Below are 18,911 nucleotides of genomic sequence, written 5' to 3' on the forward strand. Positions count from 1 at the left end.
CAGCCCCAAAAGTGTCTTTAATGGCTGGTCTCTAAACCAGGATCCGGTCCAGGACCATACCTTACAACTCAATGCTTGTTTTATCAGATTGCCTAATCTAGAATAGTCTCTGATTTGTGACCATCAGTGTTGCAGAGTCTGGGCCAGTTCTCCTGTAGAGGGCCCTGCTTCTGGATGTATCCTACTTCTTGGTGATGTCCTTCAGTTTTCTCCTCTCTTCTTTAATTACTAGAAACTATAAGTTATATTTAGAAGCTTAATTTAAGTCTTCTCTGTTGATTAAATTATCAATAACAGATTAGCTTCTACCAGGATTTAGGATTCTGTTTTACAATTTTCAAAAGGAAAAGATTAGATTTGATGGAAAACTGTGGCTCAGTGTCTACATATTAGCTAGGAAAAGAAAAGAATGGTTCAGAATCTAGAAGCAGTTATTGAAGGAACAGTAGACAAGTCTGGTTATTGCCCTGCCACAGTCAAGACCAATTTACCTAAGCTTCTAGTAGACAGGCAGGTAAGTTTGCATATTGTGTCTTTTAAGGCATATTCAGTTAATATTTCAAAACTATTGAGACTCAAAAATTGGAGACATGATTCAAGTCCTGGTTCTGCTATTGGTTCCCACTGAAACTTCAACAGGTTTCTTCCTCTTAACAAATAAATCTTTTAAAAAATTATTTCTATTTATTTGAAAGTCAGAGTTACACAGAGCGAGAAGGAGAGGCAGAGAGAGAGAGAGGTATTCCATCTGCTGGTTTACTCCCCATTTGGCTGCAAGGGCCAGAGCTGCACTGATCTGAAACCAGGAGCCCAGAGCTTCTTCTGGGTCTCCCTTGTGGGTACAGGGGCCCAAGGACTTGGGCCATCTTCTAATGTTTTCCCAGGCCATAGCAGAGAGCTGGATCGTAAGTGGAGCAGCCGGGACTCGAACCGGCACCCATATGGGATGCCAGCACTGCAGGCTACACCACAGCGCCGGCCCCTACAAATAAAAATAGTTTTGAATAACCAAATGGCCTCATTTGATAAAGGGAAAAACTCAACTTTACTGAAGGATACTAGCTTATGAATGTAAAAAGAAGGACAGAATTAGAAAATAATGATTTTGCAATTCGCTAATGAAACTACTGACTCAGGAAAGATTTTTCAACTAGTATTTAAAAATTGTTAGGTAATATTTAATGGGAAGTTGAACATTCTTATGGTGTTAAAATAATATCCCACAAAGGAACTGCTTAATCTTATAATGAAGGATGTGGCCTTTACACACTTAATCATTAGAGATGAGTTGAATTAAGCCTTTAATTAAAAAATTCTAACTTAGTTTCTGGGGCCAGCGCTGTGGCGCAGTAGGTTAATCTTATGCCTGCGGCGCCAGCATCCCATATGGGCACCGGTTCTAGTCTAGTCCCAGCTGCACCTCTTCCAATCCAGCTCTCTGCTATGGCCTGGGAAAGCAGTAGAAGGTGGCTCAAGTCCTTGGGCCCCTGCACCGGTGTGGGAGACTGGAAGAAGCTCCTGGCTCCTGGCTTCGGATTGGCACAGCTCCAGCCATTGCTGCCATTTGGAGGAGTGAACCAGTGGACAGAAGACCTTTCTGTCACTCCCTCTCACTGTCTGTAACTCTACCTTTCAAATAAATAAATAAAATCTTAAAAAAACATTCTAACTTAGAGTTTCAAAGGCAGTTTAGGACTGCAGGGGTTTGCTAATATGGCCTTATTCCTAACATTCGGAGCCTTGTCTTGAGTTCAGTAGAAAGTTCTTTGCCTAAGACTTTGAACAGAGCTGTAAGTTTAAGTTTAGCCCTTTAAAATTTCATTCTTTTTCTGAATTCTTATACCTACGCCTCTGTCTTCACATTTTCTCTTAGGTGTGTAATTGGCTATTTGGGATGTTCTTTTGATGGACAAATTTTATCCAGTAGATTATAAAAGCCTTTAAGGCAGCACCTTGGTGTATACATCTTTGATGCAGGAGCTGCTAAATCATTGCTTGCTGAGTAAATAGATGGGTGAATCTGCAAGCCAGGCACAAAGTTGATTTTTGTTTTCCAAATCAGGTGGCTATGCAGGAAGTGGGTATCATTTGAAACTGCTATGTCCTGATAGTTTACAATTTGCTCAGGTATTTGGTGCCTGCAATATTATCAGGCACTGTGCTGGGTTCCAGGGAAACACCTGCCTTTGCCGTGTAGGAACCCTCTGTTAAGGTGAGACAGACATGTAAAGAATTACAGTTTAATGACATAGGTATTGTTACAATTTAATGGCATAGTGGAAATGCTATGGAACATGAGGAGCAAATTATTTACTCTGGGGGGAGCCTTAATATAAAACATTAAGGGAGGAGAAAAGAGGTTGGAGCTGTAGGAGTGAAAGGTGTGAGAGGAAGCAAGGCAGCAGTATGTCTGAACGCACCTAGGCATATTTAGAGAAAGTGAAAGATTAACATGGCCAGTATATTTGAGAGTTCTAGGGTTAGAGGGAGTGTAGCAGGACAGATGAGGTTAAGTAGATTGAAAATAGGTTTTTAAAAAACTTCATATGCTATTTAAGGAGTACAGAACTTCTCTTGAAGTATGGGGAAGCCAGTGGTAGTTTTCTGCTAGGATACACATGATCACATTTGTCTAGGATGGTGATTCTGTGTGGAGGAAAAATTGGGAAGTAAATACAATGAATGAAATGGGAATTTTAAAGACTTTCTAATTGTCCAGGAGTAATCAAGGACAAGAGAATAGAGATGGAGACCTTTCTAATCGCTGGTGCTGCCCTAAATGCAGATGGTATATAGATCTTCACAAGATTTTTTAGTCTTATGCATCCCCCACACTCCATACAGGGCTAAATATACTACTGTCAGTAATACCTACATACATCCTTTTGCATTTATCATTAATTGAACCCTTACTATGTGAGGCCTATTTTTTTTTCTGATAGTAAAATGGTCTAAGTTGGCACATAAGCCAAAATCAAAAAAAAAAAAAAAAAACCTTTTTAAATAAAATTTTATTGGAACATATTATTTTAAAAAATATTTATTTTATTTGGAAGGCAGAGTTAGGAAAGTGGGTGGGGGGAGGAGAGAGATCTTCTGTCAGCTAATTCATTCCCCTAATGACTACAATCAGGCCGAAGCCAGGAACCAGGGGCTTCATCCAGGTCTCCCACGTGGGTAGCAGGGGCTTGAGTACTTGGGCCATCTTCTGCTGCTTTCCCAGGTGCATTAGCAGGGAGCTGGGTTGGAAGTGGAGCACCAGGACTTAAACTGGTGCCCATAGGGGATGCAGGTGGTGGCTTAATCTTGTGTCACAGTGCTGACTCTTGGGATGTATTCTTGCTCACTTATTTATGTATTTGTTACTTTACATGGGCAGAGTTGAATAGTTTCAATAGTGGCTCACAAGTCTTGAAACATTTACTGCCTGACTATAGAAAATGTTTGTCAATCCCTGGTCCAAACTAGAAATTCTAGCTTGTAGAAAGGAGGGCAGGCGCTTGTGATTAGTTTCTGAGAACTGGCAAATCTATGGAAAAACTGTCTTACTGGTAATTAATTGGAATGTTTCCAAAACTAAGATTGTCCTTACCAGTTGCTACTTTTCAGTGATTAAAATCCAATAGGAGAATGTATAATTAATCAGGGATGGCTACTTTTGTTGAGAATAGTAATATTGAAGTGATACAGGTTAAAATATTAACCTTGCTGACCCAGGTACAGAATTATCTGGAACCACCTGAATAACTTTGTCATTTAACAGCAACAACAAAATACTCAGAGCAATATAATGATGATGAGACTTAGGTTTAAGGAAATGAGAAAGCTACTGTGGTTAGGCATTTAGGCCAGATCGTTCTGGGAAGAGAATGGTTTGGGGATATTACGGATACACAGCTGGAGTGCAGGATCTCTGTAGATCATATGTCACTGTACTGGGGACCCATCCCCTTCATACCTCCACTTGAAGCATGTTTTTCGGTGGTTGGTGTACTGAGTAAATGAGAAGGTGACAGGTTTTGTGAATCACATCAGGATTTTAGTTCCTGGCTCTTGAACTCTTGATGAAGTGGATAGAATGTTGGTTTTCCTTCTTTGTTTTCATTTGTGAGTGTTCAGGATCTGCAGCAGAAAAGCTTTCAGAGGCTAAGTTGGGTGAGGGATCCTAAGTTTTTAAAACTTTTCTTTTCTCAGGTTACCCTACCTACAAAGAAAAAGTAAAGAAAAGGCCTGGAGGTCGCCCAGAAGTGATTTACAACTATGTCCAAAGACCCTTTATCCGAATGTCATGGGAGAAGGAAGAAGGAAAGAGTCGGCATGTAGACTTTCAGTGTGTGAAGAGCAAATCGATCACTAACCTTGCAGCAGCTGCTGCAGACATTCCCCAAGACCAGCTGGTAGTCATGCACCCAACTCCCCAAGTGGATGAGCTGGATATTCTCCCTATGCATCCCCCGTCTGGCAGCAATGACCTCGATCCTGAGGCACAGAATCCAATGCTGTGATGCTGATGTTCCATGAAACCATAGCATGCTACTCTTCACAGTGACGTTGTACTCTCCTCATTCTGCACTGCAGGGCCACTCTTCATTGTAAGATGCACATAACGTCTAGCATATTGCAATGTAGGCTTTTTCAAAGACCAAAGGTAGCTGAATGGTTTTCTTAAGTGAGTACAACTCTAGCATCTTGAGGTTCCAGTTACATAAATGTTTTGTTTACCAGTAGGTTTGTGAAATTGGTTCTTTGTATGGGGACAGTCCTTTTTCACACATCTAGGTCTTTTCAGAAGTGGTCAAAATTGGCAGCTGGGGTACTTTCAGTCTTTTCAGATTGGTATTTGTTATACCCCAGATAAAATGCAGAATATTATATAGTTGCACTTTATAAATGGTGGTCAAATGGAACTGTTCAAGCCATTTTCTAGTTGTGATGCACAATATAACTTAAATAAGTGCTTCTATCAAAGTATTCCTTCAGTAAGATGTGTATAGTTTGCTGCCCATGATGAGCAAAAAATGAGTATTTATCTTGGGCTTATTTGGGTGATTAGGATGAGTCAGTGCCCACGTCTTACCTGTTCACTTTTCTCCAGTGCCATTTCACCCTCTCAGTGAGTCACATGCAAGGAGTGAACAGCAGAGGTGGTTTATGATCCAGTTTGCCTTACCCTTAATCTGTTCACAGATATTTATTTACTAATACTTTTGAGAGTTTGGGATAGGAAAATGAAGTGTTTGCTCTTCATTTACTAAATGATTGTAAACTTGAGTTTTTTCATCAATAAAATTCCATTGTTTTAAGGTTTCTGACCAACTTTATAACCTCTGTGACCAGATTTTTAGTTGCACAATTAGCAGATGTCCTGTCTTGTTGGTGTAAATGTAACCAGAAAGCAAATAGTAGCTCAAGGAGCTCTAACTTGGAATATGTGCGATGAGGCACTTTTACACTAGAGCTGAGCTTTCAGCTGTGCTGCTCTCTTGAGCATGTGATTCATGAAAATTCTATTTGAAATATTCTGCGGCCAGAATCAGAAATATTTCAGTGCTTTGGGTCAGGGGCCACTTCATGTTTGAAGCCACACAACCATATTTTGTAACCTCTGGACTCCAAGGTCTTATGTTAGTGGTACCAAGAAGACGAGAAGCATAATCCAGTCTATTGGCATGCGCTCAGAAGAGGCCTGGTTATCAAAACCAACTTGGTCACTCTGCTTCCTGGCTCCTCATGCAATCCTTTGTCTACATGTGCTCAGCCATTGCTGTCCTCTGGCCTCACCGGATGGCTGAACCAGTGGGGCCGCCTGATCTTGAACCATGAGTCGAAACAAGCCTCTCAGGTATTGTTACAGGGATGAAAAGCTGATGAATGTAGACTGCAAGTAGCATCAGAGAAGCCAGTGTATCACATCTAACCTTGACTTTCTAAACTCAGGATTCAGAATTTCTAAGCAGTAACATTTTTGGCCTTGCATAAATTAAATCTGCAAACAGTTTGAAAATTTAGTTGACAATAGAGCTACACTTGTAGCCTGGGAAATGAAGTCCCAGAAGTGTTGTCCAGAAAGGCATTGCAAGTGACATTAGCACAAATTGTCACCCTTAAACACCCACTGTGAGAACTGACAAGCCTCTGTATTCCAGGACTGGATTTTTTTCTTATCGTTTGAAATGGAGCAGGATATATAGAACAAGGGAAACATTTATTAAAAATATTTAACTGTCTAATACATTATACTTTAACCCATATTTATAGTAAAGGATTCTTACAAGGAAGAATAAACAGCTTTATGATACAATTAGTATAAGAAATATCCACATGGGGGACTTTTTTGTAGTGTAAAAACACCATACATCTGAAATGACCATTTGCATATAAAAGCTACCAATGATGCTTCTGTGCACAATGATTAAAAAATTCAACACAAACAGAATCCAAAATATACAATTAATGCAAGCTATCCACAGCTAGCCCAATAATCAATGATGAGGAAACACTGGAGCAGGCTTAGTTCCACTTTGTCTGTAGTTACACATAGTAAGATTGACTTGTATCAATGGCTCTGAGATGGCTTTTATGAAGTCAGCACATAAAAGCTGTTCTCTCCTTATCCAGTAAGCTTCACAGACTGTAAAACTCCACCAGTAATGCACTTTGATACTGTAGCTGTTGCCAAAGCAACATGTAGTGTTTACAGCGGCCATGGCAAGTCGCTAAAGTCAACAGGGCCGCCCAGCCCAGCGTCTGCTTCCAAGAGGCTCATGATGACGGCCATTGCTGCTTCATCGTTACTGGGACTACTCGAGCCTTGGTCGTTGTCTAGCATGTCTATGCCTATGTGGGGATTTTCACCTGTGGGAGGAGGCAGATTGGTCAGTGATTCAACAGAAACCAAACATGTTTAGATTTAGGAAGTGCTAGGAACAAACCTAGATCCCCACCAAACTCTACCGTTAAAGTCTACTCAGATTTAAATTTCAAATCTTTACCTTTTTTAATGTGAAAAAAAATTTTTTTCTATTTAGTAAATATAAATTTCCAAAGTACAGTTTATGGGTTACAATGGCTTCCCCCCCACATGATTTCCCTCCCACTCACACCCCTCCCCTCTCCCATTCCATTCACATCAAGATTCATTTACAATTATCTTTATATACAGTAGATCGATTTAGTATATATTAAGATTTCATCAGTTTGCACCCACACAGAAACAGTGTAAAATACGGTTTCAGTACTAGTTATAGCATTACTTCACATTGGACAACACATTAAGGACAAATCTTTACCTTGTTCTTGACTTTATCTACAGCTAGTTTCTTTTGTAAAATTCAGTCTGACAGGTGACTTTATGCCAGATTTTCTGCAAGCTCATTACAACAGAAATGAATAATAATGCCACTTACCAAGAATAGAAGAACTATCAGAATATGGATAACCTGGGTTCTCCTGAGCCTGACCTGGTAATAGGCCACTGGAAGGAATGTCTGGAGTCCCTCCATTTAAAATCTACAATGAAAAGGGGGAAAATATGAAGTTTTACATTCATTCTTTCACACCACACACTCTTTCAAATAAATAAAAAGTGACAGGAGAGAGAGAGAGAAATATCTTCCATCCACTGGTTCACTCCCTAAATGCCTACAACAGCCAAATCTGGGTCTCGCCAAAGCCAAGAATTCCACCCAGACCTCCCATGTCGGGGGAAAGGAGTCCAAGCAATTGGGCCATCTGCTGCCTTCCCAGGTGCATTAGCAGGAAGCTGGACTGGAGGCAGAGAAATCAGGACTTGAACTGGGACTCCAATATGGGATGCTAGTGTCTGGCATTGCATTCAGCAGCTTCACCTGCTACATCACACCACCAGCCCCAGAAGTTTTCCACTCTTAAATGAAACTTTGAATCAATATCACGTGCAGTATCACCAAGAAAATGAAGTATATTGGAAAGAGGAAGTTGGGGGAGCTTCAAATGGCTTCAGTGTCCTATTGGATGATTTTAAACAAGGAACTTTTAGGAATAGTCACAATAAAATGAAAATCTCTCCCTCCAGACTACTCTCTGCATTTGATTCAGGTAAAGTCACAGCTGAATAAACCCCTAGAGAATTCAACCACCTGGGATCATGTTCACATATTTCATGAAGTTCAGTGAGCCAGCTGGGCAGTACCTCTGGTAAGGGAATAAGACATCTTAAACATAGCAACAGATGTTACTGAAGAATAATCAGTTTGGAGTCACAAATGAACAACACAACACCTAAAGTAAATCTTTGAGCAACAGGTATACTGCAAGTGCCAACATCAGTCATTTCTGGTTTAAGTTCTTAAGCAAGGCCACTGAAGAGTATCACTGCTGCACCTCAAAGGAATGCTGTCTCAGAATCCCACCCTACCCCACAAGGTTCCTTTCTCTGCCTGAGTCTCGCAGAAGAGCATTCTTCCAGAAGTATTTGGATAGCGGTAAGGAAACAGTTCGGTGCTGGATTGCAGAAGCAGTGATTTCAGGCCTTGCCAGTAGGTGGCGTTACAACTTTTCTATCTCCACAGTTCAACTTTTTGATCTAGGGATCCCTTTACATTCTTAAAATGTATTCAGAATCCCACAGAAGTTTATGTAGGTTGTGTGTCAATTTTTACCATAGTTGACATTAAAACCAAGAGATTTTTGAAACACAATAAGCCCATTCATTACATATTAACACTGGATAATGAATAGCATTTTAATAAAGAACTAAGTTTTCCTAAACAATAACAAAACATTAGTGAAAGGACTGTTACAAATTTTACATTTTTACAAGTCTAACTTTAGGGTTAACTAAACTAGAGTCTCCTGTTTCTACATTCAGTCTGTATAGAGAGAACTTGACACATGGAAGTTTCTTAAAGATTAGTTGCAGTATGGAATCTGCAACCTAATAATGAATTCTCTGTACTCTGTTCAAGGGTTTTGGTGTAGCTTGGCATTTTGGATGTACTTTTTTTTTTAATCCTTGGATGATTCTGGAAGATCTTGCATTGGTCATTTAGAGACCACTGAGTTATGCATTCACTGATTTATATCTATCTTTCAGATGTTGATACATTACATAACTCAGTAGCAACACATTGCCAGTGTTCGTACCACCTATCTCATCAGAAATATCTTTTGAGTTTTGAGAAGCTGTCAAGCTCCAAGTCAGATACAGGTTTTCTAAAAATTCCAATATTTACTTGAAAGCTCATATTTTATCATTGGCAACAAATGTTATCAGCTGTTTTCCTTTAAGGGACAGGTTTACTGCATCCATTAAAAGAAAAAAAAAGAAATGCTTGCTAACTACTCTGAATAGCCACAGTTCACCATGGTAGAAATGCTATCCTATAAACAGACAGTAGGTAGTTGAGCCACTGTCATACTCTAGTATGCACAACAAGCACTTGCAAGACTCTTAGTGCTTTATTAATGTCATTCTTAAATGAAACTGGCTTTTAAAGTATTTTTATTGTGAGTCTGTGGTGAAGAATACAATGACTGGTAGTACAGTTTGGCACCACTGCCCTCATTTTTGCAAATACGCCAGTAGTCTTACCCAACATTGCTTCTGCACTGTTGATGTATACAATACAATGCCAAAAAAATTTAATGCTTTGGCATTATTATGAAATTAGCTTTGATCTTGCAGACCCATGAAATGGTCTTGAGGTACACTCTCCATCCCCTTGGTGAACTGGCCTTAGTGCCTCTGGATGTCCTAGGACCTGCGGAGGCCAACTGAACCTCCTCTTTTTTAGCTTGATCCTGACTGAAACAACTCCCGGCTAACTGGTTCATTTCTGGACCTGCCAAATTATACAAAATAAAAAAATAAATTAACAAATGCCTCAAAAATACTTGGGGCTTTATGATACAGAGAACATCTTTTTTATTGTTGGCAGTTGTTGATGTGAAAAGAATGAGAATTCTGTCTTGAGACCTGGATTGTAGTTTTGAGGCCCTGCTTATTAAATGCTGGGGAACCTGAATTGCAAAAGTTGTGAGAAGAAATGAGACTGCATAAAAGCTCTCAGAGTGATATTTAAGCATCCACTGCAACAGTAACCTTTTAAAATCAAAGCTGAGATGCAGAGACAGGCTACCCCAACAAGACGATGGATCCAACATGGAGAAAGGACCTAGGGTATATAACAGCACAGCCAACAAGCAGTGGGTAGGATACCAGGCCCACCTTAATCTAGTGCCGTTTTCTGAATCATTACCAAGGGCCAGGCACTTGCACTACACTGTTTCGTAATAAACGACTTCTACAAGGATGCTGATGGCCCTAACCAGTATCAGCCCCAATAGAAAGAAGACTGGGACTTAGAAGTTATACAAGGCCACATAACTAGCAAAGCCAGGCTTCAAACCCAGGTCTGTCTGAATTTGATTGTGTTCTTTCAACTTTGTGGGGGGAACCAAATCCTTTTCAATTATAAACACCTGTAGAAGATTCACAGAAAGTAGAGGTAAAACTGCCCTGGTAGAAGCAGAAGTCTTGCCCTTCCCCCCAAAACTCATCTCACCTGGTAACACGGTAGCTCCTGGTAACCTGCTCCTCGGAGGAGTCCAGTTTTGAATACCCTGCCATGGCTTTATATATACTTTGTACCCTAGGAGCCCTCCCATGTAAATCCTAGTATTCTCCCCTACCCTGTGCCCTCAAGTGTTTGCGGAAATAGGATAAGATGTCCTAAGGTGCTAGCCCTTGGGCTGCCCTAACCTATATTGACTTGGACACTAGAAATAGATTTATGGCTCTCAATTAACATGGACCTAGGCTTGCAAATTCTCTGACAAAGGTGAAAGGTGAGTGGTTTCTAACCTTATTTACAGTGCATACTTCTAGCCAGCTCTTTGTGAGGGCTGGTGGCCAATGCTGTCACATCATGAGGAACCCAAGCAGTAGACCCCAAGTATTCTGCAGCTGGAAAACATGGCTAGAATTCCAAAGTACACAGCTGTGCCACTGCTGTGTTTAGCTCCTCACCAGGCATATTTTCTCCCTTGAAAACTCCGAGAGTCAGACGCTTCCCTACGTGAGGCACTCTAATCCTACCCTCGTAGGAACTCTAGAATTGCTCCCTCAGCCAATGGACTGCAGAATTCCTTAGAATGTCTTTTCTGCCTCTCCTCATTCACATGGACTCAGTCCTCTGAGGATGTGAGCAGGCCCAGGCCTCCCTGGCTCCACCACTGTTACTTTGTACCCACCTTTGGAGATGCATTCACTTCTAGGACAAAAGCCACTTGTGTCAGTAACGACTAAATCTCTACCCTGCTCCCTACCTGTGAGCGTCTGGGCTCGAGGCTGCCTGGCCTGAGTCCTGGGCCTTACCTTCTTGCCTCCTGGAGAGGAGGCATCAGGGGGAGGTGTACTTGTGATGTTCAGCGGGCTGGAGCCACAGCTGGAAGGTGATGACCCTCTTATCCTGCCGGAGAGAGAAGAGTTAGTGATACTAACCTTATTTCGGTGCAGTGTGTGTGTGTTGTTAAGGAGTAAGGGTAAGGGGAGAATGAAGATCTAGATTAGGAGTGGGCAGGTGTTTCGGTAGGGCCAGGTAGTACCTATTTGAGGCCCTGTCGGCCCTAAGGTCTCTGTCACTGCTGCTCTGCCTGCATGAGCACAGCGATGCTTCGGGAAAGCTTATTTACAGACACGGGATGCGTTCTGCAGGCACCTGTAGCAGGCGTTTCACTGACAAAGCCCTTGGGTTGGAGTCTAGATTCAGGCTCCTGAATTTAGAGTGAGTAGCAGTTGTATTTCCTCACAGATTCAGATGAATGGAGACCTTAGAAGCTCAAACTTCATCTTTGATATGATGAGCTGGAACCCACAGCAAATGATCTCTCCTCCCTATGAACAGTAACACTAGCTAAACGGAGTGGGAACAGGCCAGGGGGGCACAGCCACACCCACAAAGTAGCAGTGCTGGTGGTCACAGCCGTAGAATTAGCAGTAGTGAAATAGCAGCCTTCTAGGGCAGCTGATGGAAAACGGGACCAGGCCTTCCCCAGCCAGCGTGGCAGCTCGCAGGCTCAGCCTGTAAATCCACATGAACTCTCAGGCTGACGTGGGGTCCGCCACGCGACCATCGGACTCGGCTCCTGCATGGACTGACGCGGCGCTGGGGCCATCTGGGGAGCACTCCACTGCGCACCGGTCTTTTGGCTCTTGGCCTGTACTGCTAGCTGTCTAGATTTGTAGGTTTTCCCTGTCCTCGACTATAAACTCCTCAAAACCAGCATAGAATTATATACCGTGTCCTCCCTGCATACCTGTGCACTACTCATTGCTTCCTAAAAAGCTGCTCAGTTTCTCCTGTCTGTACCTCCTTACATCTGCACAAGCACGGCTTCCCAGGTTCCCCAGCATAGGATTTCCATCATTCCTTCTTTCAACGTTTAGCTCTTAGATCGGTGATTTCTCTGCTGACAGCATCATCGAGGGCTCATTCCTGGGTTATCAGTCACGCCCGCCCTCTCCCAGTGCAACCTCCACATGCCCAACACATTCTGGGCCCTCGCTCGGCACCCTGCAATGAAGGGGCTCTTAGCATTTTCATCTGCTCACTATCATTTCTTAGGGTTCTTCATCTCCCATCACAGCTCTGTGGCTGTTTCCTGGACAGAGCCCACTCGGATGGCCTGTTTCTTGACCCTGAAGGTGCCACTCCCAGCCTACGCAAGAGCATGCCTGCCGTCAGGGCCGGCACCGGGCGCAGCAGTGTAAGCTGCTGCTTGAGAAACAGCATCCCACACTGAAGGGCCGCTCCGGATCCCGGCTGCTCGGCTTCTGATCCAGCTCCCTGCCAACGCACCTGGGAAAGCAGCGGAAGTGGCCCACATACTTGGGCCACTGCACATCCGTGGGAGACCTGGATGGAGTTTCTGGCTCCTGGTTTCAGCCTGGCCTAAGCCAGGACATTGAGGTCATTTCGGGAGTGAACCAGCAGGTGGAAGACCCGTCTCTCCCCTCGCATCCCCACCCCCAGCCTCTCTCTCTGTCACTCTGCCTTTCAAATAAATACATCTTAAAAATTATTTTTAAAAAACCTATGCCTGCCTTTTTTTCGAGGGAACACCTTTGTCATTGCAAACCTGGCCTAAGGCCCTGCGTTGCTTGCTTCAGCCCCCACACTCCCCTCCTTTTCCTGTTAATATAAAGATTGAGATCCTGAGATCAAGGGCTCTGAGACTGTTCTCGGATGGCCTCACACAAAACACAGGGCTTCATGTGGCCCTCAGCCCTGTTGTACTGCACACGACCTGCGTGTCTCCTCCTGGAGGTGGGAGCAGAACTGCTACATACGGGGCAGGAGCCCCTGGCCCCCAGGAAACAGGCTAGCCTCCGCTTTGGAGAGAATTCATGCAGTACAGCAAGGCACATTCATCATTTGCCCCCTTTTTCTATGATTACGTTCCTTTCAGGCTGCATCTCTAACTATCTGGTTACCACGCTCTCCATTCCCCCAGATTCAGATGGATTTATAATAACTGCTTCCGCCTACTGACTGCTTTTAAAGACTTGGATTTAATTATCAGTTTTGGAGCACTCACTGTCAGTGTTCCTGGAACTTGCCTGAGTTCTCTGCACTCCTTGGGAGACAGAGACCAAGAGGACAAAATGAGCTTCCTAAAACAGGACCCGGGAGAGGCAGGCCCAGGACTCAGCTGCGGGGCGGGGGCAGGGCGCAGCTTCGGTCTCCGCTCTCACAATGGAAGGAAGTCTGAGAGAGCTGCCTCTCATGCTGGCTCATCTCCTCGGTCTCTGCCACTGACCCTAGGCAGCCTCTCGATCAGAAGCAGCGACTGCCCACTCCACTCCTGTAGTCCCGTCCTCAAGGGAAGCCCCGAGTCAGACACAAAGCCTCCCCACGAACCCCCTTTTGCTTCGGTCTATCTCATGTAGCTTCTTTATTTAAGGCAGCCTCACTACTGACACTTTGGACCGACGGGTTCTGGGCTGTGGTCCCATGTGCCATGGGGCGCTCAGCAAACGGCCCCCTGTGCTCTATCCCCTGGAGAGTGAGCAGCAGCCTTCCACCCAGCTGTGACAACCCGGACGTTGCGGACACTGCAGAACACACCCCCGCCAAACTGGCCCGCTGGACAGCTGCTGCTGTCAGAAAGCAGCTACGAAGTGTTACTTGCCTGTGGATTTCCATGATTTCCTCGGCAATCATTCGACCTATTTTTCCTGCCCCAGCCCGGGTTCCCCCTGGAATCCCGGGAACAGTGGGGTGGGTCCGTTTTGGGCCACCTACAACAAAGGAATCAGAGTGGGAAAGGGGAAAGCTGAGGAAGAAATACCACGACGTGTTACAACCAGTTCACCATCAGGGCTATGCCGTGAGATGTGACCACCACAGCTCACCAGAAAAAGGCATTCCAACAGGAAGGGTCACGCTTCCTCCCAGGACCAGAGGCCCCGGTTAGGGCGGGAAGCAGCCGATTCCTTTGGCGCAGTGCTATGCGCCAGGATGAGAGAGATGCACGGGGGTCCCTACCCTCGGGGAGCCAGGCAAGATGAAGGATGGCTGCAGCCACGGTGTGATAAGGCTACCAGGCAAGCATGCAGCAGGGCCCGGGGCAGCTTTCTGCAAGAGGTTCACTGGGCCGAATCTTAGAGACGAGGATGAGCGAGCTTGGCAGAGCGATGAGCAGGTGCAGGAAGCATTCCAGGCGCAGCGGCCAACATGCACATGAGCGCCGAGACAGGGCGGAACTTGGGACGCTAACGCAAGGAGTTTAGGAGTGGTGATAGGACATTAGACATCAGACTGGAGTGTCCAGTACCCATCAGATCACGAGGGCGCTGGATGCCACACCAGCATATTTTAGACTATCCACAAGGGGGAAAGGATTAGCATGGGTCTTAACCCAGAGGATGCACTGAGTGAGATCTGGGTTATTAGAAAGCTCACGGCTCGGAGAATGAACTACTGTCATCCATGAGTTAACGAGGAGGATGCCCCCGGAAGAATGCGTTGCTAAGTGATTCCATTGCTGGGCAAACATCACAGAGGAACTCACACAAACCGAGACAGTACAGCCTACAGCACGCCGAGGCAACAAGGTACAGCTGTTACTGTACTGAACGCCGCGGGCCAGTGGCCCGAGCCCTGGAGGGAGGAGCCCGCTGGGTGTGGCACACACTGCCCATAGCGACAGTCACCAACCGCACTCCACGTCACAGCCACTGGGCAGCTCGGGAGCAAAGCACACGAAGAGCAAGGGAGTTGCTCTTTCAAGGGTCTCCGGGGTCCAGGCAGCCTCCGGAAGCGCAACAGAGAGTTCTCAGCGTTCCAGGCTCAGCAGACAGACGACAGTGTCCCATCAGCACAGCGCCCCCTCAAAGGCGCCCCTGGGGCACAGCGCACGAGGACAGCGAGCCTGCGCCCTGGCAGCCCCAAGCAGCATCTCCTGGGCGAGCCCCGGCGCCCCGGCAGTACAGTTACCTTCTCCGGAGGGCAGCACGCTGTCCACGCTGTGCGGGGACGCCGTGAGCTGCGGGAAGGCTGGGTCCCCGCCTTCCAGGACGCTGGCTCTGTGAACATCGCATCGATAAGCAAATGTGAGTCAGGCCTGCTCAGAGCCGCGCACCTGTCCCCTCAGCCTGGTGTCCTTGTCCACTGTGGACCTGGACAGGCCGGAAAATGAAGTGTCTGAGTGGCTGACAGGTCGCCCTGCTGTCTGATAACACAACGGACAGCACTGCAGCCGCTGGCCTCACTGCCTGCCTGGGGGACACAGTGTCGTGGAGGCGGTGGCTGTGCCGGCTGACTGCCACCACCGCTGTGGACCCCTCCGCACCTGCCAGCTGTGTGCAGCTCACCGGCCCCGCCCCCACCCCAGTTCGGCTCTCAGCACAGGTGGAGGTCGGGCACCGTGGGGACGAGGTATGAGGCGCAGGTGCCTTCCCGCCGCCACCTGCTCACCCGGCAGGCGGCAGGCTTTGAGGGAGGATGGAGGCCCGGCTCAGCGCAGGCCTGTGGGAGCCTTTTGTGGGTTGTCAACCCCCTCCCTCCACAACAGCCCAGGAGGATGCACCGCCGCGGGGCCTGATGAACCCCAAGGTTGATTGCTCTTTCTGGAAGGCTGTGTTGCTGCTTCCTGGAGCAGTTCCACCCAAGCCAGGGCCTGCAGGGGGTGAGCACCAAAGCTAGTCTGCTTCCAACAACCCCTCTGGAGGGGTCACAGGTATTAGCAAGGTGGCACGGATGGAGCTGATCCTGGCTGTTGCCTGGATGCCCCTTCTCAGCTAAGGAGCAGGAGACCCTGGGTCCGGGGGAAGACTACTTACAAAACAACCGTGTTGGTGGAGACAATGTATTCTACTTCCTTGGTCCAGGGGTTCATGAAACTGAACCATCGACTTCGTAGTGTGATGAAAGAACCATCTTTGATTTTAAATTTATAGCAGTTGGTTGTAATCTTTTCTCTTGTCTGTAAAACTGAAAAGACAGGAAGAAAACAAAAAACTCTCCATACCGTCTCCTTGGAAACAGTGGAGCGTTCACTAGGACACCCAGCCCCAGGCTCCGGCACCATCTCCCTGGTCAGCCAGGAGCTGGCACTCCAGGCTGCCCCGAGGGTCCAGCACGGAGTCTCACTTCATTCGTGAGTCTGGCACAGTTTCTGGGAACCTGTGAGAGGACGGCTCCAGGGAAGGAGCGCCTGCAGCCTACACACCTGACCGGGGTCTGCTCTCAGCTGAACGCCAGCGCGAGAAGCAGGAGCCACGGGGCCTGCAGGCAGCGCAGCACCTGCCACAGCTATGGAGACCCGGGCTGGAGGGAGGCCACCCGCCTGCTTGAGCCCCAATCCCGCAGGCGGCAAACACCCATGAGTGCCCTGCAGGGGCCAAGCACGGGAGCCGCAGAAGGAGACAGGATGTGACTCCTGCCCTCGGGGAGTGAGCAGATATAGCAGGGCCTGGCGGGGCAGGGCCCCGGGGACTGGCAGCGTGGCTGCAGCAACGCCCCTGCAGGCATGGATGGGGGGAAACTGAGGCAGTGAGAGGGCCTGGATTCCAAAGCCTGTCAGAGGCAGCTGGGCTGCAGGGTTTTCAGCAGGGCTGAGACGTGCCCAGGACAAATGGGATCACTACAGAAGATGGAGCGGGGGTGAGCAGGAGCAGGAAGACCTGCTGGGAGTCTGTGTCGGGTCCCCAGGTAGGCGCCGGGCCTGAGCCCACATCCCAGCAGGTGTGTGATAGAAGGGGCCCCTGAGGCGAAGGCACTGGGTCTGGTAGAGATGCCGCCAAGGCAGGGGTTGACCCTGGCTTCTCCCTCAGGGCTGCAAACATGCCACACGCTAGTTAGAAAGACGGCGCAGGAGGCCAGGCCGGCTTCTTCGGAAAAGACACTCAGATGGGCCTGGGCCGTACGGAGCTTACAGGATCTGCACAAACACTCTGAACAAGATGCACCCTCACTGCCACGTGGTCAGGGGCGGGGCAGCCGCCAGGGGCTTGAGCAGTGCCTGGGCGTGGCCTGCCTCCCTCTCAGCCCTGCCTGCCTCCCACACCGGGGCAGGCTCCTGCCAGGTCACAGGGACCAGGCTGGAAGCAGGGGACGCCTCCCACTTCAGGCCTTCTCTCCCGCGCCGCTTACCTTGCCGGTGACATTCGGCAAGATGCCCTATGTCATCTTGGTGAAAATATTCATAACATGACGTGCCTAGGAGTTCCTGCGGCAAATATGCCAAGATAGCCGTGGCCCTGAAAGGGAAGGGGGACACATTTAACGATGACAAAGCCACGTGGCCGAGTAGTCGCAGCTGAGTGAGCGACCCCACTGTAGCGGGTGAGCGCACGTCACAGTGGGAGAGGGCTTACTGTGCCGCTCTTTGGTTTCTGTTTTTTCCCCAGGTATCTGAATTTAACCAAGGCTATAAGAGAGGAAAACAAAAGCAAAGAAGCCTTTCAAAGGGACTGCTCTCACAAGAGATCAAGTTTAGCGGTTTGTAAAGGGGCAACCGTGTTAGTTAGATAGCATTCACCAGTTCACTGGCCTTTATCTTTCTTTTCTTTTCTTTTTTTTTTTTTTTTTGACAGGCAGAGTGGACAGTGAGAGAGAGAGACAGAGAGAAAGGTCTTCCTTTTTGCCGTTGGTTCACCCTCCAATGGCCGCTGCGGCCGGCGCATCGTGCTGATCTGAAGCCAGGAGCTTCTCCTGGTATCCCATGCGGGTGCAGGGCCCAAGGACTTGGGCCATCCTCCACTGCCTTCCCGGGCCATAGCAGAGAGCTGGCCTGGAAGAGGGGCAACCGGGATAGAATCCGGTGCCCCAACCGGGACTAGAACCCAGTGTGCCGGCACTGCAAGGGGGAGGATTAGCCTGTTAAGCCACGGCGCTGGCCTTTCTTTTCTTTTCTGAATCAGGATAACCAAACCAGCTGGTGCCCCAGCAGCTGGGACCACAGAACGTTAAGAAGCGGCCTTTTCTAGCATTTCGTGGCTGTCTGGTAGCCAGAACGTTTTGTAGCCTCTGGCTATCTTTAAGGGAGGCAGCAGGGAGCAGGCATTTGGCACATCTGGGCTCCCGTCCCAGGTCTGCTGCCGAAGAGCTGTGAATCCTGCAGACGCCGGGTCCCCAGGCCAGGCCTCAGCTCCTCAACCGCTGAATGAGGCAGCTGGACTAGACCAGTGCGGCCGTCAGAGCTGCGTGTGAAAAGTGGGACTGGTGAGCCTGAGGAACTGGATCTTTCATTCTAATTGATTCAACTGAAACTAACTGGCCACGTGAGGCTACCATGGCAATGACTCCCGTGTTAGATAACTCAGGGGAAAATAACTGTTCCCAGGTCCTGCATGCCCCGATTCCAGTCACAGCGTGGGCCCATACAGACGGCGAGCGACCCTGCCGTTCCCCTTTTGGCCCCACGCG

The 18,911-nt window shown here is 47.3% G+C and overlaps 2 protein-coding genes across 11 annotated transcripts in view; one reads left to right on the forward strand and one right to left on the reverse strand.

Moving 5' to 3' along the window:
* The window catches only part of BTBD10 (BTB domain containing 10), a 71,566-nt gene extending 66,258 nt beyond the window's left edge, over positions 1-5,308 (forward strand). For all 4 annotated transcript variants that reach the window (XM_062196466.1, XM_062196465.1, XM_062196469.1 and 1 more), the window contains one exon: positions 4,195-5,308. In XM_062196466.1, the coding sequence (XP_062052450.1) occupies positions 4,195-4,505 (311 nt within the window). In that variant the 3' untranslated portion in view covers positions 4,506-5,308. The remainder of the gene's footprint in view (positions 1-4,194) is intronic.
* Positions 5,309-6,230: 922 nt separating this feature from the next.
* Positions 6,231-18,911, reverse strand: part of BMAL1 (basic helix-loop-helix ARNT like 1) — a 108,786-nt gene continuing 96,105 nt past the window's right edge. For all 7 annotated transcript variants that reach the window (XM_062196471.1, XM_062196474.1, XM_062196473.1 and 4 more), the window contains 7 exons: positions 17,637-17,743; positions 16,325-16,475; positions 15,480-15,568; positions 14,173-14,281; positions 11,357-11,450; positions 7,407-7,509; positions 6,231-6,855 (listed from right to left, as the gene is read on the reverse strand). In XM_062196471.1, coding sequence (XP_062052455.1) covers positions 6,695-6,855; positions 7,407-7,509; positions 11,357-11,450; positions 14,173-14,281; positions 15,480-15,568; positions 16,325-16,475; positions 17,637-17,743 — 814 coding nt within the window. In that variant the 3' untranslated portion in view covers positions 6,231-6,694. The remainder of the gene's footprint in view (positions 6,856-7,406; positions 7,510-11,356; positions 11,451-14,172; positions 14,282-15,479; positions 15,569-16,324; positions 16,476-17,636; positions 17,744-18,911) is intronic.

Source organism: Lepus europaeus, chromosome 7 (genome assembly GCF_033115175.1).
Source record: "Lepus europaeus isolate LE1 chromosome 7, mLepTim1.pri, whole genome shotgun sequence".
Lineage (NCBI taxonomy): Eukaryota > Metazoa > Chordata > Mammalia > Lagomorpha > Leporidae > Lepus > Lepus europaeus.